A 24,123-nucleotide genomic window follows, 5' to 3' on the forward strand; every position below is an offset into this window, starting at 1 on the left:
CTATTCGAGACACTCTTACCTGCCAAGAGCTCACGGGTTCGAATTTGAATGTTGCTAAGCTGCAGAGGCCAGCAGCGAAACACAGCCACTTCTGTTTAGCTAAACCGATGCTGTACAGCAGAAGGCAGTGGACCAGGATCAGCGTCAGGTATGAGAGACCCATTGTAGCCAGAACTGCCAGCATCCCGTAAATCATAAAATACATGGATCTGTACTGTGTAAAGACAGAACACTGGTCATATAATAACTGTTCACAATATTAAAAGGTATAGATCATCCAGTGGGGGATGGCAGCATATTTGTCACGTCACCATACTAGCAATACAGAGGCTGTGGGTTCAAAGCTCACCGATGCATCTTGTGGAATTTAAATTCAATTAATAAAGTCTGGAATTTAAAGTTAATCTCAGTGATAGTGACCATGAAAACTATCATCAGTTGTTGTTAAAACCTATCTGCAGTGGAAATCTGGCATCCTTACCCAGTCTGGCCTCTACGTGACTCCAGACCCACAACAATAATTAGGTACGGGCAACAAACAGTTATGTCCAAGAAAGTTTCTGAAATCAATATGTGGAGGGCCCAACTCAGGAGGGTGCAACACTGGACCTCCTCTTAGGAAATGAGGTCAGGCAAGTGACTGAAGTGTCAGTCTGAGAGCACTTTGGGTCCAGTGACCATAACTCTCTTAGTTTTAAGAGATAATGGGAACTGCAGATGCTGGAGAATCCAAGATAATAAAGTGTGAAGCTGGATGAACACAGCAGGCCAAGCAGCATCTTAGGAGCACAAAAGCTGACGTTTCGGGCCTAGACGCTTCATCAGAAAAAGCTGATGAAGGGTCAAGGCCCGAAACATCAGCTTTTGTGCTCCTAAGATGTTGCTCGGCCTGCTGTGTTCATCCAGCTCCACACTTTGTTATCTCTTAGTTTTAACATAGTTATGGAAAAAGATAAGACAGGTCTACAGGTTAAAGTGCTAAACTGGAGCATGGCCAATTTTGGAGTCATTAGGCAGGATCTAGCAACAGTTGATAGGGTGAGTTTGTTTGAAGGAGAAGGAATGACTGGTGAATGGGAGGCTTTTAAAAGTGTGAGATCAAGAATTCAGGGACTGTATGACTCTGTTACAGCGAAGGGAAAAGCTGGCAGGTTTAGGGATCCCTAGCTGATGAGGGATATTGAGGGTCTGGCCAGGAAAAAGAAGAAGGCATACATTGGGATTGGCAAGTTCAATTCAATACTGATAAGTGTGAGGGTTTGCACTTTGGAAAGTCATACCAAGACAGGATTTATACAGTAAATGGTAAGATTGTGAGGAATGTTGTGGAACAGAGGGACGTTGGAGTGCAAATACATAGTTCATTGAAAGCGGCATCACAGGTGGAACGGGGTGGGGAAGAGGCATTTAGCAGGTTGGCCTTTATTGGTCGAGGCACTGAGTATGGAAGTTGGGATGTTACGATACAGTTGTATAAGTCGTTGGTGAAGTCACACTTGCAGTACTGCGTATCGCTTTGGTCACCCTGTTTATAGGAAAGACACAGTTAAACTGGGAAATGTGCAAAGAAGCTTTACGAGGATGGTGCCAGGAACGGTAAGCTAGACTAGAGTTATGGGGAGAGGTTGGCCAAGGTAGGACTTTATTCCATGGAATGTAGGAGGATGAAGGGTGACATTACTGAGGTGTATAAAATCATGAGGGGCAGAGATAGGGTGAATGCATACAGTCTTTTTCCCAGGGATGGGGAGTAGAAAACCAGAGGGCATAGGTTTAAGGTGAGAGGGGGAAGATTTAAGAAGGACCTGAAGGGCAACTTCTTCACGCAGAGAGTAGTGCGTCAATGGAATGGTTTGCCAGAGCAAGTGGTTGAGGAAGGTACAATAGCAACATACAAAAAACGTTTGGATAGGTACATGGGTGGGAAGGGTATGGACCAAATGCAGGCAATTGGAACTAGCTGAATGGGCACCATGATCAGCATGGACCAGTTTGGGCCAAAGGGCCTGTTTCCAACCTGTGTAACACTACGACTCTATGACTGTAAATGCTGCCTTGTCAGCATGAAAGAACAAACAAAAATACCAAACTGAAAAGATGAGCAAACAGACATGGGTCAGGATCACAGTCCAAAGGCTTTTACCTCAATTCAATATTGTCAGCCAAAATCCAGCCTCTGCCAATAGGTTGCATCGCTGTGTGGTGTACAAATTCTTCTGTGTCCAGAGCAGCTATTATGGGCTAAATGGCCTTCTCTGTACTGTATCATTCAGTGAAGTGCCTCAGTTTCTATTGAAGCTTTCCAGTTTATAATTTCAATGCCAATTATCTCACTGACTCCAAATTCTGGCAATTGCAAGCTAGCCATCATTGGGCAGGTGTGGTCTATAAGCTACTTTTCAAGGGGCACAAACTGTTTCAGCATAGAATATTTTTGATAACCTGAGGAATACCCTGGGAACTGGGCAGAAACAACCTACATTTTGCGTATCAATAACCCTGTGACCAGACCAAACCCGTGAGAATACGCAGCTGGTAGATATCATTAAATCTCCGTCCCTTTTGTAAAACCATGCTTTCGGAAAAAGCCGACACAAGCAGGGCTTGGGACGCAGCTTCCCCCCACTCCACCCCCCGCCCCCGAAGTCTGGGGGATTAGCGTCACCTCAGACCAAGGTGGGCAATAACCAACAGCTGTCCGGTAAGATCACTTGCACAATTTCAGAGTAAGACTCTGTGTCTCCGTTTCGCAAAACCTGTCAGTGATAACGGGAACTGCAGATGCTGGAGAATCTGAGATAACAAAGTGTGGAGCTGGATGAACACAGCAGGCCAAACAGCATCTCAGGAGCACAAAAGCTGACGTTTCGGGCCTAGACCCTTCATCCTTTTGATAGAAAAGGGCCATGCGGGGTTGGGGAACAATAAGGTTGGAGGCTGTGGGTGGGAGGTCACCTGAGATGATGAGGTCATGGATGGTATTGGAGATGATGGTTTGGTGCTCGAGGGTAGGGTCATGATCAAGGGGGCAGTTGGAGGTGGTGTTGGAGAGTTGGCGTTTGGCCTCAACGATGTAGAGGTCAATGCGCCATACTACAACTGCGCCTTTTTAGGATGAAGGGTCTAGGCCTGAACGTCAGCTTTTGTGCTCCTGAGATGCTGCTTGGCCTGCTGTGTTCATCCAGCTCCACACTTTGTTATCTGATATCGCAAAACCTGTCAACCTGGTCTGAACACAGCAGGTGGCAGTAGCAACACTGGTCCCCATTCCCAAGGTAGAGTAAAAGTGAAGGTAATGTCACTATACTCCCAGAAGACCACCTTCTCATTAGAGACAGAATATGAATGGTGCTGGTCTGACCTGAGGGGCCATGAGCCTCAAATAAGGTGGGAGGTTGAGATAGAAAGCTCTTCACAGTAACCTCAGCCAATGCAGGAATTGAACCCATACTGTTGGCATCACTCTGCATTGTACACCAGTCATCCAGCCAGCTGAGCTAATCCATAGCAAAAGCACACAGGCACAAGCAAGCCACCTCTTGGAGGGAGGATGGAACGAGGAATTGGCCACACTGGAAACTCCTGGAAACAACATCTTCGTGCACAGAGATTAGCAGGCCGGTGGACAGGCAGCTGGGCAGACGGGCAAGTGACATCGTCCTGGGAGTGTGGGCGCATGAGACTCCTCAGTGACCACCCTCCACCCTCAGAAGGGTCAAATGAGGAGGCAATGGCTGTGTGGTATGATCATCAGACTATTAATGCAGAAACTCAGCAAATGTTCTGGGGACTTGAGTTTGAATCCTGCCACAGCAGATAGTGGAACTGAATTCATTAACAAATCTGGAATTAAGAGTCTAATGACGACCGTGAATCTGTTGTCGACTGTTGTAAAACCATCTGGTTCACTTCAAAGAAATAAATTGCCATCCTTACCTGGTCTGGGTCTGTGTGTGACTCCAGACCAAAAGCGATGTGGTCAACTCTTGAGTGCCCTCTGGGCAACTACAGATGGGCAATAAATAGGGTGGCATGGTGGCTCACAGCACCAGGGACCCAGGTTCAATTCCACCCTCGGGCAACTGTCTGTGTGGAGTTCGCAAATTCTCCCCGTGTCTGCGTGGGTTTCCTCCCACAGTCCAAAGTTATGCAGGTTAGGGTGGATTGGCCATGTTGAATTGCCCATAGTGTTCAGGGATGCGTAGATTAGGTGGGTTTTGGGGGGGATGGGTCTGGGTGGGATGCACTATGTTCAGTGGGGACTTGTTGGGCCGAGGGGCCTGTTTCCACTCTGTAGGGATTCTATGACTCTATGAAATGCTGGCCTAGCCAGGAGATGCCCACATCCCGTGAATGAGTTAAAAATAATTCCTGCAGTCTGGATGTGGCAGACTAGTAATTGGGTGGGGGGTGTCTTCATATGGCTCTGCCATTGTTCATCCATGGCCCCTGCTTAAACTGGCAGCACCCGCTGTCACTCAGGACCCATGCCTGATTCTCCACCTCGCCCTCACACTGCTGCCCATGCTGTCTGCATTACCTCTTCCTGCCTTCACCTAGCTCCTACTGATCACTCAGATACTTCATTGTGGAGAGACTCTCGATTGCAAAGTGTTTGGAAGACTAACATGGGGCAGGTTTGGAAGGATGAGTGGCCTACTCCTGCTCCCTGTTTGTATGATGGCCATGACCATGGATTATCCCAATGCCTAGGCTCTGGGGAGGCGGGGGGGGGGGGGGGGGGGGTGAAGAATCACAATGCCAACCACCTGCAGCCACAGAACGTGGCACCCTCTGTTACTCAGACAGTCCGATTTCACATGGAACGGCCACTGTGCTGGACACAGCTTCCAACCGTCATCTCCCGAAGATTTCACTTACCAAAACACACTGTAATCACAGTTACAAAATCCCACAGCATCTGAGTTAGTTCTAGAACGCCTCAATAAATAGCATCCCTTTGGACTTCTGCATATTCCAAGGAAGAAACAACAACATTAACAGGCAGAAAGGAAGTGGCACCCACCTGAGGAACCGTCATGGAAATAGCTTTACCAAACAGAACATGGCCAGATAAGGCGAAAAGAATGTAGTTTCGAAACTTGGTGAACCACATAACCCACTCAAAGTCAGCAACGTCCTGCAAAACAAAACACAGGGAACTCATACTGGCCTGGCTCTTCAAGGCCCTTAACATGGCTCAGGGGGAGTCCTCTCGGCTCAGAGACAGGAGGGTACAAGGCTCGGTAATGTGAACTGCACAATACAGATAGAGGCCATTCAGCCCAACAGGTCTATACTTCCTGAGGAAGGGTCACCGGACCCGAAACATTAACTCTGTTTTCTCCTTCACAGATGCTGCCAAACTTTTCCAGCAACTTTGTTTTTGATCCTGATTTACAGTGTCCGCAGTTCTTTCGGTTTGTACTAGTATTTATTCCATACCTCTCTTCATTTTCACTGGCATCTATTGAACACAATTAACAAACCAACACCATCCCTCCCCAAGGATTCCCCCCACCTTCCCCATTTACTGTTACCCCGAATTGATGCACTGTTTCTTTATGGAGTGCTAAGTAACATAAGAACAATGAGAATATCTGAATACAGGCATTCAATAATGCAGGTCATGCTGCTCATCTATGTTTTACACATCTCTGGAACAGGAGCAGGCAGGTCTTGAACCCGGGCCTCCTGGCTCAGAGGTGGGGACATTACCATTGTGCCACAAGCGCAAAGGATGACAGAACAGTCACCATTTATGGAAAGGATGGCGAGAACGGGATTCAAAGCCACGTTTGCATCGCAGTCCATCACCTTAACCCCTCAGTCACTGCACCACATAACATGAGTGCTCCCAGTCCCTGTACTCCTACAGCTTTATTATTCAGCTGGCTACCCGATCACCGATTGCCTTCCACAGTGGGCAGACAGTTGCAGGTCATCACCTCTCCCTGAATAAAAGTGGTTATAATCTTGTATGACTCATATCCAATCTCCCCTTGACCGCCTTTTGGGTGGCTCAGTGGTTAGCACTGCTGCCTCACAGTGCCAGGGACCCAGATTCGATCGCATTCTCGGGCGACAGTCTGTGTGGAGCTTGCATATTCTCCCCGTGTCTGTGTGGGTTCCTTCCCACAGTCCAAAGATGTGCGGGTTAGGTGGATTGACCAGGCTAAATTACCCATAGTGTCCAGGGATGTTTAGGGTAGGTGGGTTAGACATGGGGAATGCAAGGGTAGGGGGCTGGGTGGGATGCTCTTTGGAGGGGCGGTGTGGACTTGTTGGGCTGAATGGCCTGTTTCCACACTGTAGGGATTCTAGAATTCTTAACTCCAGGAAGATCCACCTCATTTTCATCGGCCTAACCTTGTTCCAAAATATGGTCAGCCCTGGAACCATTGTGGTTAATCTCTCTCTGTGTCTCCTCAAAGATATTATATAAAGTGAGCTGATCAGAACCTACAAAATAATGCAGATGGTGCCTTAAATAAGATAAATAAAAGTTCAGCACAACATTATGGAAGCAAATTACTGTAGATGCTTGAATCTGAACTAAAAACGCTGGAAATCACAGTGGGTCAGAAAGCATCCAGGGAAAGAGAGAGGGAAAGTGAGAGGGAGCAAGGTAATGTCTTGAATCCAGATGATTCTTCATCAGAGCTGAAGAGCTTATTATGAGCTTCATCAGAGCACCCTTTCCCCTCCAGCCTGTCTGAGGGCTGACAGGATATAAATGGTCCGAAGACATTAAAAGCAAGTAAGGTTTTGTTTGTTTTAGTTTAACTCTGGGATTAAATTAGATTAGATTAGATTCCCTACAGTGTGGAAACAGGCCCTTCGGTCCAGCAAGTCCACGCCGCCCCTTGCAGCATCCCACCCAGACCCATCCCCTATAACCCACACACCCCTGAACACTACAGACAATTTAGCATGGCCCATCCACCTAGCCTGCACATCTTTGGACTGTGGGAGGAAACTGGAGCACCCGGAGGAAACCCACACGGACACAGGGAGAAACTCCGCACAGACAGTCGCCCAAGACTGGAATCAATACGTCCAGTTGGGCACACTTCATTCTCCAGTATTTCCCAGGAGTGGAGAAACTTTATCCAAGTTCAGTACCCATGAGGGTGGCCTCAACCGGGATCTTGGATTCATGCTGCACTACAGGTGACCCCACTATACAATCTCTCTCTCTCTCTCCCATTCACATACAATCTCTACAGGAGATTCTCCTCTTGCAGGACGTGGGAGGTAAGAGTCATTAGCCTGCACCTCACAGCAGGTTCCCACTGTCCCTGTAGCACTTGTTGGTTTTGTTTTGGTCTGCCCAATCTTTTCCAATGGCTGAGCAAGTCTCAGGAAACCACATCAAACATATGTAGGCCATTCAGCCCCTCGAGCCTGCTCGAACGTTCAATCATGGCGAATCTCTGTCTTTCAGATACCACATTCCCTTTTCGCCTCAAACTATGATTCTGTTGCTGAACAAGTCTCTACCGCCACCTTAAAAATATTCAGTGATGTGTCCCCACTGTCATACAGCCACAGAGCTGTACAGCACAGAAACTGACCCCTTGGTCCAACTCATTCACACCAACTATTTTCCTAAATTAATCCAGTCCCATTTTCCAAATTGCTCTAAACCCTGACTTCTGACGTACGCATTCTGATGCCTTTTAAAGTCAATGGCCTTGGGGTATTATCATTGGACTTTTAAGGAAATGTTCTGAGGACCCAGGTTCGAATCCTGCCACTGCCGATGTTGGAATATGAATTCAATAAATATCCAGATTGTCAGGAAAAACCCATCTGGTTTATTAATGTCCTTTAGGGAAGGAAACTTTCATCTTTACTTGGTCTGGCCTATATGTGACTCCAGAACCACAGCAACTTTTAAATTAAAAAATTCATTCACAGGATGAGGGCATCACTGGCCAGGCAGCATTTATTATCCATCCCTAAATGCCCAGGGGGCAGTTCAAACACATTGCTGTGGGTCTGGAGTCACATGTAGGCCAGACCAGGTAAAGATGGCAGTTTCATAGAACACAGAACATAGAACATTACAGCACAGTACAGGCCCTTCAGCCCTCGATGTTGTGCCGACCTGTCATACCGATCTCAAGCCCATCTAACCTACACTATTCCATGTACATCCATATGCTTATCCAATGATGACTTAAATGTACCTAAAGTTGGCGAATCTACTACCGTTGCAGGCAAAGCGTTCCATTCCCTTACTACTCTCTGAGTAAAGAAACTACCTCTGACATCTGTCCTATATCTTTCACCCCTCAATTTAAAGCTATGCCCCCCTCGTGCTCGCCGTCACCATCCTAGGAAAAAGGCTCTCCCTATCCACCCTATCTAACCCTCTGGTTATTTTATACATTTCAATCCCTAATGACTCTAAAAATGTGGTTGACTCTTAACTGCCCTCTGGGCATTTAGGGATGGGCAAGCTACGCCCTCATACTGTGAATGAATTTTAAAAAATGTAATTGTACCAGCCTCCACCACTTCCTTTGACAGCTCATTCCATACACGCAATACCCTCTGCATGAAAATGTTTCCCCTCAGGTTTCTTTTATCTCTTTCCTCTCTCACCTTAAACCCATGCCCTCTAGTTTTGGACTCCACCCCCCGGGAAAAAAAGACCATGGTTATTCACCCAATCCATGTCCCTCATGATTTTATAACCCTCCATAACGTCCCCCTTCAGTCTCCAACACTCCAGAGAAAATAGATCCAGGCTATTCAGCCTCATTCTATTGCTCAAACCCTCCAGAACTGGCTGCTTGAGGTATAGAATTTTATTGTTGTACAAGCCTCCGAGAGAAAATTCCTCCTCACCTCTGTCCTACTTTTAAAACAGTACCCTAATCCAGATCTTGCTACCCTCAGTCAAATCACACCCTGCTCCGCGGAACTCCAGTGAAAACAAGTCCAGCTTGTCCTCACAAAACAACTCCCTCATTCCAGGTTTTAATCCAGGGAACCTCCTCTGAACTGCCACCCGACTGATTTGTACCTTCCTTGAAAAAGGAGACCAAAACTGCACACAGTATTCGAGAGTGATAATGGGAACTGCAGATGCTGGAGAATGCAAGATAATAAAATGTGAGGCTGGATGAACACAGCAGGCCAAGCAGCATCTCAGGAGCACAAAAGCTGACGTTTCGGGCCTAGACCCTTCATCAGAGAGTATTCGAGAGGTGGTGTCACCGATGGTCTGGATGACAGAACCAAGCCTGGCCTATATCCACTGGAGTTTATAAGAATGACAGGTGAACTTACTGAGACAGACACCTTTCTGAGGGGTTTGACAGTGTAGGGGCAGAGAGGACAATTTCCCCTTGTGGGGGGAGTCTGCCCCTTGTGGGGACAGTTAAGAGGAGGGATCTCCCACTTAAGATGGAGATGAGGAGGAATTTCTTCTCTCAGAGGGTTACGAATCTTTGAAAACCAGTGAGCAGTGGAAGCTGGGTTGTTCAATACATCCAATGTTAGATAACAAGATGTGGAGCTGGATGAACACAATCGGCCAAGTAGCTTAGGAGCAGCAAGGGTCTAGGCCCGAAACGTCAGCCTTCCTGCTCCTAAGATGCTGCTTGGCCTGCTCTGTTCATCCAGCTCCACACCTTGTTATCTCAGATTCTCCAGCAGCTGCAGTTCCTATTATCCCTCACATTCAACGTTAGGTTATTTAGAGTTACAGTTACAGTCACAGTCTGAAAAGCCGTGATCATACTGAATAATGTAGCAGGCTCAAGGGGCTGAATGGTCTAGTTCTGTTACTGCTTTCACTTGGATCAGCACAGAGCAAACAACAATCCAGAACCACCACCTCATCCCTCACCCCTCCTAACTTCTAAGCATCATTGTAGCATTGAGTGCCGTCTACAAAATGCACCGCAGCAACTCACCAAGACACCTCCAACAGCACCTTCCAACCCCACAACTATTTCCATCTGGAAGGATAAGGTCACCACCCCGTGCAAGTTCCTCTCCAAGCCACTCATCACCCCACCTTGGAAAAATATCACTGTTCCTTCACTGTCACGTTTTGAGCCACGGTCAAATATTTTATTCCAAATACAACACTTGATGACTTTTACTTCACTTCCAGCATGTTATTAGGAGCCAGGTGTAAATATTTAACACAGACTGGTGACATCTGAGAGTATATTTCTATGAATTGCAAATGAGAATAAAAGCAGCTACTTCTGAGAAATTGACAGCAATGACATAGGATTGGCTCATTTTCCCAAAATGTTGGGATAGGTGATGAATCAGATCCACCAGGCACAGAGACATTACCACTGCACCACATGTCCCTGACAAATATTTGTCACACCCAGAGTTTTATTTTTCAAACAAATTTCTCTCATTGGTCTCTCCTCTGTTCTGATTTCTCCACAGCCTCACACTCTCATCTCCAGTCTTCACCAGCTTCAAGCCTTTGGAGGCTTCTACACTGTCTCTAATTTACCATTACTCTCAATTTCAATCATTTGTCTGTTGGTGGTTATGCCAGGTCCTGTGCTTTGGAACTTCCTCCAACCCCATGGCCAAATAAGTCTCTTTGGCCATCTACCACATTCTCCCTCTGTCTTCCTTTAAGACCCTCTCTCCAGCCCATGGCCAATCACACTTTGACCAATTTGAGTCCCATCCCTCAAAATGACCCCATCAACACAACTCTCTGGGATCATCCAGCATGCTGGTGTAAAGAAATTCCTTCCAAACTATCACTGACTTACCATTTTCCGACCAATATATGCCCATCCTTGCTTGACGCTCTGTTTAAAGCTTCGTCGGCTTGCGTTATCTGTGGCAGAGCAAATATTAAATTCAGTGATGACAAACAGGCACAGACTGAGAAACAGACGATTCATCAAAAGGAAGAAAGGTTTATTTTTGGCAAAGACTTTGGTTTTGTTCATGCAGGGAAAATAGATACCCGGTCTCATGTATCACAAAGTGTGGAGCTGGATGAACACAGCAGGCCAAGCAGCATCTTAGGAGCACAAAAGCTGACGCTTTGGGCCTAGACCCTTCATGAATGGTCTAGGCCCGAAACGTCAGCTTTCCTGCTCCTAAGATACTGCTTGGCCTGCTGTGTTCATCCAGCTCCACACTTTGTTATCTCAGATTCTCCAGCATCTGCAGCTCCCATTATACCTGGTCTCGTGCTCCCTTTCATTGGCTCCATTCTGCAGACGGTCCCTTACTCCGTCCAATACACCCACCCACAGACACACACCGATACACACACACACACACACATACACACTCACTCACTCACACAAAATACAAATAAAGATGTCTTGCACCATCTTCCACTCTGATAGAGAACAGGAGTAGGCCATTCATCCCATCAACCTACCTCACCATTCTGAACTATGGTTAATTCACCATGCCTACTGACATTTCCCCACATAACCTCCATATCCCTTTAGTCTCCAGAAGCCTATCAATTTGTATCTTGAACACACACAATGTTGAGCTTCCACCATCCTCTGGGCAGAAAATTTCACAGACTCCCCATCCTATGAATGAGGACATTTTCAATCATCTCAGTCTTAATCTTAGGATCAGGGATTTCATTTATGTCACAAAGATAGAAAATGCTGGAGAAACTCAGCAGGGCTGGCATTATCCGTGGAGAGAAAGCAGAGTTAATTTATCAACCCTTGGGAACTGATTGGTAGCTAGGAGAAGGTGGTATATATGCTGAAGACAAGGGGTAAGTGGGTAAAATATCCCCGGTTCTGCTGTGACCAAACAGGAGGTCTCCTCTATCTATGTCTACCCCTTTGGACTAGAGATAGAATTTTGTCAGCTTAGCCTTCCCTCCAGATTCTGAAAGTTCCTTCTTCCCATTCTCCTCAGATTATCAAAAGCTAACATTGAGAGTTCCCTAAATGCTACTTCCAACATGTCCCTCACCTGCCCCCTGGCTTTCTCAGGAAAAGTCTGCTTTTGGGGGTGAGGTTTTAGAAAGACGGTTAAGTTCTAAACGGTCTCTTTCAATTCAAAATAAAATGGAACATGTAACGTCCTATTAGATCTGCCCAGCAATATGCTGATGTCACCTGGTTGCCAAGAGACTGAGGTGGGGGAAGGGGTCCGGCTTAGATTCAACTGAAATCCAAGAACTGGCTCTTACACAGAGCAGAAAGAAATGACAGAAATAGGGATGGAGAGGGGGATTGGCTGCATAGCTCTTTTGTGGTCCACAGAAGACATGATGGGTCGAATGGCCTCCATCTGGACTGTAACATTCTATGATTATATAAACAGCAGTAGAAGAGACCGTTCTCTGCTTGCGACCAAACAGAATTGGATTGGGAGCACAGTCTCTGGTGCAAGAGGAAGCCGAAGGAAACTGGACCAGTCAGCTTGGATGTCACCCAGACAAGGTCAGTTCCCCGTGGAAAGGTTGTTTGAGCACACTCAGAAGTCACGGAAATGACATTCAAAAAGCGATTGATGATGGTACAGTGCAGCAAAATGTAAAGGAGAGAGCCTGTTGGCAAGTAGTAATCATTCCTACCTGGCTCCTGTAAAGACAATAGTTTGTCAAGAGTGCTGTGTAATGTATAAACAAAGCATATAGGCTTTCTTCTGTGTGGAACTAGAGAGGGTTTGGGGAGATATTACATGTTCTTTACCGAGTCATGGCTAGTCAGCATTATTTTTAGCATATCTATTACGGTTATAAAGCTCATATTTCATTTTTCTTTATTTTTTAAATTGTGGGATGAAATGGGAAAAGAACTCTTTTAAAACCAAGGATCACTGCACTTTTTTTTAAAGCAAGTTAGCGGCTACTCACTATCGGTATTGCTTACACAGCTGCAGTAGGAGAAAGGTGTGTACAAATGGAGATTCAGCCAGCAACAAGTACCTGATTGGTCTGTGTAACAGTGACCTGTTACTGATGACAAAGGCCCCCCTGCCTGGCAACAATGATGTGATTGGTTCACAGGTGGTTGGCTGGCTTGGCACTGTGAACAAGATAGGGAGAAGCCTTTAGAACTCAACCAGATTCAGAGCTCTGATTTCCGTAGTAAAGGGACGTTTAAACTGGAATAAAACCAGTTCCTTGTCCCTTCAGCAGTCACTTTGAGCCGTAACTTTTGATAAACACGTCAGAGACCTTTGATAAGTGTGATCCGGCCACCCTGAGCATCTTACAAACAAGTGAAAACATCCGGAGAAGAAAGATTGAGAAGCAGTGTTCTGATCAACGTAAGCTGATCTTGCAAACAGACACCATTGAACTGCTTGCCCAGGCTTTGCCTGCATCTACAATGGCTATTCCCTTCCTGTGTGTGCGAGAGAAAGGGGGAGTTTACGGGAGTGCATTCGGGGGTCAGTTAGCTCAGTTGGCAATGTGACACTAACAGCATGGTCTTAATTCTCGTGCTGGCTGAGGTTACCATGAAGGACTCTCTTTCTCCATTTCACCCCTCATCTGAAGGCCTAAACTACATGGATTATTGGTAGTGACCCACAGACTAAACTAGCACCAACTGACCCTCTCCCTAATGAGGGGCTATGGTGAATTTACCTTTTATATAGGGGGATTAGAGCTTTAACAAGTAGAGTTTACACTGACAGTTCATAATTATCTACTGCAGCTCGAACCTACGACTTGTAATAAATCACAATGCTTGTTCAAAAAATTTTTTCTCATCAAGTTGGGTCTAAAAGACAAGTAAACTGGGAAAGTCTGTGCACTTTTCAGAACTCTTTAACTTCGGCAATGACCCTGAGAATAGTGGGGCTTGATTTCCAGCATGCTATCCCACTGAAGCATAACACACTAAAATTCTTACAAGGCGAAATCTCGTCATGAGATCCTTTGAGTAAATCATCGGCAACTCAAATCTGTTTTTCAAAAGTTATTGGTCTCGACGGGAATCGTAACGTGAAACGAAAACTCACACAGGATTTAGAAAGCGTTTTACTGGGCTAGAAAACATGTTCATAAATGTTTCATTAACTTGTGAAACACTTCAGGATCTGTGACTATTGATTTTACAGCAAGGTTTCACACATTTGTCTACAACCTATTACACCTTTCGTAAATATATTGATTTTCTTAGCTAGAACATTTAAAAGACATTTGGACAGGTACATGGATGGGAAAGGTTTAGAGGGATTTGGACCAAATGCAGACAAGTCGGACTAGCTTAGTTTAGGAATGGCATGGATGAATTGAGGCAAACGGCCTGCTTCCATGCTGTATGACTCTATGACTCTAGTGCATTCAACTTAGAGAGAGACAGAGACATGATGAATCCTTTGAGAACGCAACAATTCCACATAAACACAGCTTTAACTGACAGCGCCGCAGGTGCACAAAATTTTGAGTGACCAATTTAAAAGATGAGACTGTTTGGGATGACAATGCGAAAAGCCAAATTGACTTGTCCAGATATTTCTAACAGGTCTATAGTCAGGTGTGCTTCTATGATTGGAGAGAGTGCTAATAATTACTTTAACAACCGACTTACAATGACCTGAGATAACAAGGTGTAGAGCAGGATGAACACAGCAGGCCAAGCAGCATGATAGAAGCAGGAAAGCTAACATCTCAGGCCTAAACCCTTCTTTAGAAATGGTGGAGGGGTTTCTGAAGTAAATAGGGAGAGAGGGGGAGGCAGATGGAAGCTGGATAGAGGAGAAGATAGGTGCAGAGAAGATAGACAAGTTAAAGAGGCGGGGATGGTGCCAGGAAAGGTGAGTATAGGTGAGGAGGTAGGGAGGGGATAGGTCAGTCCAGGAAGGACAGACAGGTCAAGGGGGTGGGATGAGGTTAGTAGGTAAGGGATGGGGTGGGGCTTGAGGTGGGAGGAGGGGATAGGTGGGAAGAAGGACAGGTTAGGGAGGCGGGGATGAGCTGGGCTCTTTTTGGGATGCGGTAGGGGGAGGGGAGGTTTTGAAGCTTGTAAAGTCCACATTGACACCATTGGGCTGCAGGGTTCCCAAGCGGAATATGAGTTGCTGTTGCTGCAACCATCGGGTGGCATCATTGTGGCACTGCAGGAGGCCCATGATGGACATGTCATCTAAAGAATGGGAGGGGGAGTTAAAATGGTTCGCGACTGGGAGGTACAGCTATTTATTGTGAACCAAGCGGAGGTGTTCTGCAAAGCGGTCCCCAAGCCTCCGCTTGGTTTCCCCAATGTAGAGGTAGCCACACGGGGTACAGCGGATGCAGTATACCACACTGGCAGATGTGCAGGTGAACATCTGTTTAATGTGGGAAGTCTTCTTGGGGCCTGGGATAGGGGTGAGAGGAGAGGTGTAGGAGCAGGTATAGCACTTCACTTCACAGGGAAAAGTGCCAGGTGTGGTGGGGCTGGAGGGGAGTGTGGAGCAGACAAGGGAGTTGTGGAGAGAGTGGTCTCTCCGGAAGGCAGACAAGGGTGGGGATGGAAAAATGTCTTTGGTGGTGGGTTCGGAATGCAGATGGTGGAAGTTTCGGAGGATGATGCGTTGGATCCGGAGGTTGGTGGGGTGGTACGTGAGGATGAGGGGGATTCTGTTTTGGTTGTTATTGCAGGGAGCAGGTGTGAGGGATGAGTTGCGGGAAATGCGGGAGACACAGTCAAGGGCGTTCTCAACTACTGAGGGTGGATGTTGCAGTCCTTTAAAAATGAAAACATCTGGGGTGTGCAGGAGTGGAATGCCTCATCCTAGGAGCAGATGGAGCAGAAGCAAAGGAATTGGGAATAGGGGATGATAGTTTTGCAGGAAGGTGGGTGGGAGGAGGTGTATTCTAGGTAGCTGTGGGAGTCAGTGGGCTTGAAATGGATATCGGTTTCTAGGTGGTTGCTGGAGATGGAGACAGAGATCCAGAAAGGAGAGGGCGGTATCAGAGATGGTCCAGGTGAACTTAAGGTTGGGGTGGAAGGTGTTGAAAGAAGTGGATGAACTGTTCGAGCTCCTTGTGGGAGGACGAGGCAGTGCCGATACAATCATCAACGTAATGGAGGAAGAGGTGGGGGATAGGGCCAGTGTAGCTATGGAAGAGGGATTGTTCCAGGTAGTCAAGGTTCATTGATACACACTGTAAATTCAGCAGATTTCTGGACTTGTTTGCTGCATGCTCACAGAATCATTCAGTACAGAAGAGGGTCTTTGGCCCATCAAGTCTGTACTGGCAAAGCTCCAGTAGATCTACCTTTCAGCAATCGGTCCATAAACTTTGAACATTATGACACTTCAAGTTCTCATCCAAGTACTTTTTAAAAGGTTCTGAGAATTCCCACCTCAACTCCCTTCCCACATAGTGCATTCCAGACCCCCACCAGCCTCTTGGGGAAAAGAAGTTGTCGGATTAGGTGTTATGGAATGCACTGCCTGGAAATATGGCACAGGCAGGCTCAATCAAAAACATTCAAGAGGGCATTAAAGTGGAAACAACGCTCAGGGCAATTCTGGGGGCGAAACATTTTTTGTGAGACATGAGACACGGAGTTGAGATGGACATCAGCAGTGACATAACTGAATCATAGAGGCCATTTGATGGAATGAATAGCCTTATCCTAATCTTCAGACCTAATCTGGTATCAGTGCCCCACAAATTGCCAGAAGTAATCCAATAAAGTTCCAGAATACTGATCCAACCTCATTTCTGCTGTTCATCGGAATGATAACAGTGCTGGAGGAGGACATTCGGTCCATTAGAAACTCAACTGCACTGTAAATACAGTGGCCACAGGACCAGGTCAGAAGCTAGGAATACTGCAGTGAATAAATCACCTCTGGACTCTCCAAAGACTGTCCACCATCTACAAAGGCTTGAGGGTGGCACGGTGACTTAGTGGTTAGCACTGCTACCTCACAGTGCCAGAGAGCCAGGCTCAATTCCAATCTCAGACAACTGTGTGGAGTTTGCACATTCTCTCCATGTCTGAGCGGGTTTCCTCCCACAGTCCAAAGATGCGCAGGCTAGGTGGATGCCAAATTGCCCATAGTGTTCAGGAATGTGTGGATTAGGTAGGTTATAGGGGGATGGATCTGGGTGGGATGCTCTGAGAGTTGATGTGGACTTGTTGGGCCAAAGGGCTTGTTTCCACACTGTAGGGATTCTATGTGTTCCAAGGCACAAGTTGGACCAGCTTGTGATAGAGTCGACTAGGGGACAGGCTATTCAGGATTTGGTGATGTGTAATAAGATAGGCATGATTAGGGAGCTGAAGACGTAGGACCCCCTCAGGACAGTGACCATGATTTGATAGAATTCACAGACAGAGGTCATTTGAAAGGACAAGCTGGAATCCAATGTAACGGTATTACAATTGAGTAAAGTAACTCCAAAGACCTGACAGAAGAGGGGCCAGAGTTGATTGGAAGGGGGTGGAGGATGGTGGAGCAGCAATGGCAGGAGTTTCTGGAGGTAATTCAGGAGGCACAGCAGAAATTCATCCCAAGGAAGAAGAAACATACTAAGGGGAGGATGATGCAACTATGGCTGACAAGGGAAGTCATGGACAGTGTAAAAGCAAAAAGGGGAGAAAAAAAACAATGTGGTGAAGATGACATAGAACATAGAACTGTATGGCACAGGAATACTGTGCCAATGATGTTGTGCTGAACATGACGCCAATCCCTTCTGCCTGCCCTTGCCCATATCCCTCCATTCCTTGCATGCTCATGTGCTTATCGGAAAGTCCCTTAAGTGCTTCTACCACCACCACACTAGTGCATTCCAGACCCAACAACCCTCTGTGTAAAAACACTTGCCTCTCGCGAGTCCTTTGAATTTTCCCTCTCCAATTTTAAATGCATGCTGTCTAGTATTAAACATTTCTACTCTGGGAAAAAGATTCTGACCGTCAATCCTATCTGTGCATCTTAGAATTTTATACACTTCTATCAAGTCTCCCCTCAGCCTCTGTCACTCCAGAGAAAATAACCTGAGTATTTCTAGCCTCTCCTTATAGCTCATTACCTCTAATCCAGGCAGCATCCTGGTAAACCCCTTCCGCACCCTCTCCAAAGCCTCTGCATCCTTCATGTAATGTGTGACCAGAATTAAACACAATATTCTAAGTGTGGTCTAAACAAAGTCGTATAAAGCTGCAACATGAAACCCTGACTCTTGTACTCAATTCCCCGAGCAATAAAGGGAAGCATGCCATATGCCTTCTTCATCACCCTATCTACTCATGTGGCTGCTTTCAGGGAGCTATAGACTTAAACCCCAAGATCCCTCTGAACATCAATGCTGTTCAGAGTCCTGCCATTAACTGTATACTTTTTCTTAACATTTGATCTCCCAAAGTGCAGCACCTCATACTTATCTGTCTTAAACTCCATCTTCCATTTCTCCACCCATCTCTGTAACTGATCTATATCTTGCTGTACCATTTGAGAACTTTCTACACTATCCACAACGTCACCGATCTTTGTATTATGTGCAAACTTACTAAACCACCCACCTATATTTGCATCCAGTCTTTATAAATATCACAAATAGCAGAGGTCCCTGTGTGGATCCCTGCAGAACATCACTAGTCACAGACCTCTAGCCAGAAAAACACCCTTCCACCACTACGCTTTGCTTTCTATGGCCAAGCCAATTCTGAATCCAAGCAGCCAAGTCACCGTGGATCCCATGCAACTTAATCTCCTGGATGAGCCTACCATTAGGAACGTATTCAAAAGCCTTACTAAAATTCTTGTAGGCAATATCCACTGCTCTATCCTCATTGATCACCTTTGTCACCTCCTTGAAAAATTCATTCAGTTTAGTAAGACATGACCTGCCCTGCACAAAGCAATGCTGACTGTCCCTAATTAGGCCACGCTTTTCCAAATGTGCATAAATTCCATCCCTAAGGATTCCCTCCAATAGCTTCCCAACCACTCACTGGTCTGTAGTTTCCTGGATTATCCCTCTCTCCCTTCTTGAATAGAGGTACAACATTAGCTACTCGCCAGTCCTCTGGGACCTCTCTAGCGGCCAGCGAGGATACAAAGATCTTGTTCAAGGAGCAATCTCCTCTCTTGCCTCTCTCAGTAACCTGGGGAAAATACCATCAGGCCCTGGGAACTTACCCACTTTAATGCTCTTCAAGAGACCTAACACTAGTTCTTTCTTTATCTCAAAGTGCCAGAGCATATTAGCATACTCCGCACAAATCTCACTGTCCTCCATATCTCTCTCCTGGGTGAATACCAATGCAAAGTACTCATTTAGGATCTCAACCACATTCTCTGCCTCCAAGCACAAGTTCCCTGCTTCATCCTTGAGTGGTCCTACCTTCTCCCTAGTTATCCTCTTGTTTTTTAATGTATCTATAGAATATAATATTCTCCCTGATTAATAATGTTAACTCCTCCACCTCTTCTACCTTCCTCTCTATCTTGTCGAAAGCAATGGAACCCTGGAACATTCAGCAGCCAGTACAGTCCCTCTGTCAACCAAAGTGAGAAGTGGTTAGTGAGAAGCCAGAGGTTTGGGAACAGAGGTTTGCTTTACAAACCAGCAGAGGATAACCAAAAAAAGCAATAAGTGGGGAGAAGATAAAATATGAGGGTAAGCCATCTAGGAATATAAAAGAAGATTGCAACTGTTTTTGAGAAGGTAAGAGAGAGGCAAAAGTGGACACTGGACTGCTGGAAAATGAGACTGGAGAAGCAGTAATGGGGGACAAAGAAATGGCAACAGAACTGAAAAGATACTTTGCATCAGTCTTTATGATGGAAGGCAGCAGCAGCGTCAGCATACCAGAGCTTCAAGAGAGTTGGGGTCAGAGGTGAGTGGAGTGGCCATCACAAAGCAGCAAGGGCTGAGAAAGCTGAAAGGTCCGAAGGTGGATAAATCACCCAGACCAGATGAACAACAGCCCAGAGTTCTGAAGGAGATAGCTGAGGAGAGTGTTGAGGCATTTGTGGTGATCTTTCAGATCCCTGGAGACAGGGAGGGTCTCAGAACACTGGAAAGTAGCAAATGTTAACATCCCTGTTTGAGATGGGATGGAGGCAGAAGACAGGAAACGATAGACTAGTCAGCCTGACCTCGGTAAGATTTTAGAGTCCTTTATTAAGGATGAGATTGCGGAGTACTTGAAAATGCATGGTATGATAGGGCTGAGTCAGCACTGCTTCATCAAGGGGAGGTCATGCCCGACAAAGCTGTTAGGATTCTTTGAGGAAGTAATGAGCAAGTTAGACAAAGAGACACTGCATGTGATCTAAGATAACAAAGTGTGGAGCTGGATGAACACAGCAGGCCAAGCAGCATCTCAGGAGCACAAAAGCTGACGTTTCGGGCCTAGACCCTTCATCCATGAAGCGTCTAGGCCCGAAACATCAGCTTTTGTGCTCCTGAGATGCTGCTTGGCCTGCTGTGTTCATCCAGCTTCACACTTTGTTATCTTGGATTCTTCAGCATCTGCAGTTCCCATTATTTCTTCTACTGCATGTGATCTATTTAGATTTCCAGAAGGCCTTTGACAAGGTGTTGCATATAAGGCTATAAAATAAAATAACAGACTATGGTATTAGGGGCAAGGTACCGTCATGGGTAGAGGATTCGCTGACTGGCAGGAAAGGCAGACAGTGGGTTTAAAGGGGTCTTTTTCAGGATGGCAGCCAGTGACTAGTAGATTTCAGCCAGGGTCTGTCTTGAGACCACAACTATTCACACTAAATATTAATGACCTGGAGAAAGGAACTTAGGGCGGTGTTGGTCAGTTTGCAAAAGACACAAAAATACTGGAACCGACAGGGATTGTTGAGGAAGCAGGAAAGCTGCAGAAGGATTTGGACAGGCTAGGAGAGTGGGCAAAGAAGTGGCAGCTGGAGTACAATGTGGGAAAATAAGTGGTTATGTACTTTGGGCAGGAAGAATAGAGGCAAATGCAATGTTAGCATTCATTTTGAGAGGGTGGAAATAAAGAGCAGGAATGTACTGCTGAGGCTGTACAAGGCTCTGGTCAGACTACATTTGGCCCCTTATCCGAGGAGGCCCAGAGGACGTTTCATAGAACATAGAGCATAGAAAAGTACGCACAGTACAGGCCCTTCAGCCCACGATGTTGTGCCGTGGAATAATGCTAATCCAAAAACAAAATAACCTAACCTACATTCCCCTCAATTCACTGCTGTCCATGTGCATGTCCAGCAGTCGCTTAAATGTCACGAATGACTCCGCTTCCTTTACTACCACTGGTAAACTATTCCATGCGCTCACAACTCTCTGGGTGAAGAACCTCCCCCGACGTCTCCTCTACACCTTCCTCTAACACCTTAAAACTATGCCCCTTCGTGGCAGTCAATCCTGCCCTGGGAGAAAGTCTCCAAGAATGATCCTGGGGATGAAGGGCTTGTCACATGAGGAGCAGCTATGGACTTTGGATCTGTACTCGAGTGAGTTTGGAAGGATGACAGGGATCTGACTGAAACTTACTGAATGCCGAGACTCCTGAAGAGTGTGGCACCCACAAGCACCCACTTCGTCCACCACCGACACTAAGTAGCAGCAGTGTGCACTATTTACAAGATGCGCTGCAGAAATTCACCAAAAATCCTTAGAGACCATCTTCAAAAACCCATGACCAGTTCCATCCAGAAGGACAAGGACCGCAGATACATGGGAACACCATCACTTTCAAGTTCCCCTCCAAGTCACTTGCCTTCCTGACTTGGAAATATATTAGATAACAGGATGTAGAGCTGGATGAACGCAGCAGGGCAAGCAGCGTCAGAGGAGCAGGAAGGCTGACAATTCAGGCCTCTGGACAAACCTCAGGGGATCCCTCACCCACTGCAACTCTCTCATCTTCGATCCGCCTCCCCTTCTCTCTATTTATTTCAGAACCCCCTTCCCCTCCCCCATTTCTGATGAAGGGTCTAGGCCCGAAACATCAGCCTTCATGCTCCTCTGATGCTGCTTGGCCTGTTGTGTTCATCCAGCTCTACACCTTGTTATCTCGGATTCTCCAGCATTGTCGTTCCTACTGTCTTGGAAATATATTGTTGTTCATTCACTGTTGCTGTATCAAAATTCTGGAATTCCCTCCCTGTACGTTTTGTGGGTGTGTTTACACCAAACGGACTGCAGCAGTTTAAGAACACAGCATGCCTTCCCTAGGGAAACTAGGAATGGGCAATAAATGCTGGCCAGCCAGCACTGCCCACATCCCATGAAACAGTTAAAACGTCATGTCTACACTGGCTTTCCAAAAGGGCATTGTGACTTATTGGCATTCTCCTGCCTTTTCCCTCACCCTTGAACACTGATTATTTAAACACTATTAATGCCCTCTCGAATGCTTCAGGGCAGTGCGTTCCAGACCAAGACTACTCCTGTGAGGAAAAGTTTTTCTTCACGTCATATTTCCTTCTTTTGCAAAACTTCTGCTTTCCCTAGACAGGGATGTGTGTTCCTGTTGGTACCTGTTCTTTTTTTAATTGTACATGGGCATGGGACATGGGCATCTCTGGCTGGGCCAACATTTATTACCCGTTCCTAGCTCTCCTTGAGGAGGTGGTGTTGAGCTGTTATCTCAGACCCCGGCAGTTCATGTGCTGTAAGTAGACCAGTAATGCCCTTCCACAAGCTGTAATTACTCCTGCAATTATTTTCAGGATGGAATTCCAGGATTTTGATCCAGCATTACTGAAGGAACAACGATACCTTTCCACATCTGGATGCTGAGTGGCTTGGAGGGGAACTTCCAGGTGGCTGGTGTTCCCATTTTTCTGCTGCCCTTGTCCTACTGGATGCAAGTGGCTGTGGGTTTGGAAGGCACTGTCTGAGAATGGTTGCTGAATTTCTGCAGTGCATCCCTGTGGATGATACACACTGCTGTTACTGAGCGTTAGAGGTAGTAGAAGAATGACTCTTTGTAAAAGGGAGCTGTCTCTAAGAGTATGTACATAGACAACCACAGCTTGAGATACAAAGTAAAATTTCCCATGAATGCTAGAAATGAGGTTTGTAAAAGGCAGTAAAAAGAAGCAAATCAATGACCGCTGAAAATAATGTTATTTTGTGTCGCAGTGTATGTAAGAGATCTCACTTGCAATACAAATGCTTCAAGTATCCTACTAAACACTAAAAGCTGAGTTCATGGTTAGCATTCTGTCCCTTTGCCAAACATTTTGTTTTCCAATTAGACAGTTTTAATGGCTTAGACAGTAGTGTTTTACTTAATTTATTTCTCCTTCTGTGATGTGAATACTCCATTCATTTCCATTCCTGCTATAGATGACTTCTAAATCATCAGACAGCTCTCTCTCACACACACACACACACACACACACACACACACACACACACACACACACACACACACACACACACACAGTCTCACACACACACATCCAGACACACTGACACACACACACACACACACAGCCTCAGAGTCCTAAGACAGTGTAACAACATAAAAGTAATGTCAGTACATTTTAATGCCTTTTAAGTTTTAATGGCACTATTTGGGAGAGACTTCTGGAAATGTTTATGAAGGCTTGCTGCTATTGAGCCCTTACCAGCTGCCACTGACAATTTGCATGGATTTTACAGCATAGGAACGTGTCACTTGGACCCATTGCTTTGAGTTAAGGTTTATTCTCAACACGTTCATCCTTCATCTGTCAATATATTCTTCTGTTTCGGTGGCTAAACAGTTAAAACACACACAGAGCACCATTTCAAAGGGAGGGAAAGAGGGTTGTCAGAGGATGGAGCAGGAGGGAGAGCCAGTGACTGTTGAGGGGTGTAAGCCTCCTTCCAGTTACCTGCTGAAGCTTCACAGATCCAGCTTGCTGCCCACAGAATGGCCAGAGATAACACCACAGCATAGAGACACAGCTCCACTTTGGGTAAAGCTGCTTTGACACCCATATCTGCAGCTCACAGACACTGGGAAAGGAACAGCAAAACTGGACAGGCTGCTGGGGGAGAAAAAAGGAAAGAAAGAGACAGAATCATAAATTAGAGCACAGGATTTGAACTATAAAAGTACCACCACTGGCTATCAACTCCTGATATGCTGTTTTGCAAATGCAATTTGCATTAGCTCTGCCAAAACAAACTTAAAAACAAAATAAAAAATTAAAATAAAAAACAATAACAATAAA

General features: G+C 46.0%; 1 protein-coding gene across 1 annotated transcript; it reads right to left on the reverse strand.

Annotated features, from left to right (window-relative positions):
* Positions 1–19: 19 nt before the first annotated feature.
* On the reverse strand, positions 20–23,927 carry LOC132209291 (protein-cysteine N-palmitoyltransferase HHAT-like protein; the record flags this gene model as incomplete). Its single annotated transcript, XM_059644417.1, has 4 exons — positions 23,782–23,927; positions 10,770–10,837; positions 5,027–5,140; positions 20–214 (listed from the first exon to the last, which is right to left on the reverse strand). Coding segments are annotated over exons 1-4 (483 nt in total), but the record flags the coding sequence as incomplete, so codon positions are not given.
* Positions 23,928–24,123: the final 196 nt, after the last annotated feature.

The sequence above is a fragment of the Stegostoma tigrinum genome, unplaced genomic scaffold (assembly GCF_030684315.1).
Source record: "Stegostoma tigrinum isolate sSteTig4 unplaced genomic scaffold, sSteTig4.hap1 scaffold_814, whole genome shotgun sequence".
NCBI classification, from domain to species: domain Eukaryota; kingdom Metazoa; phylum Chordata; class Chondrichthyes; order Orectolobiformes; family Stegostomatidae; genus Stegostoma; species Stegostoma tigrinum.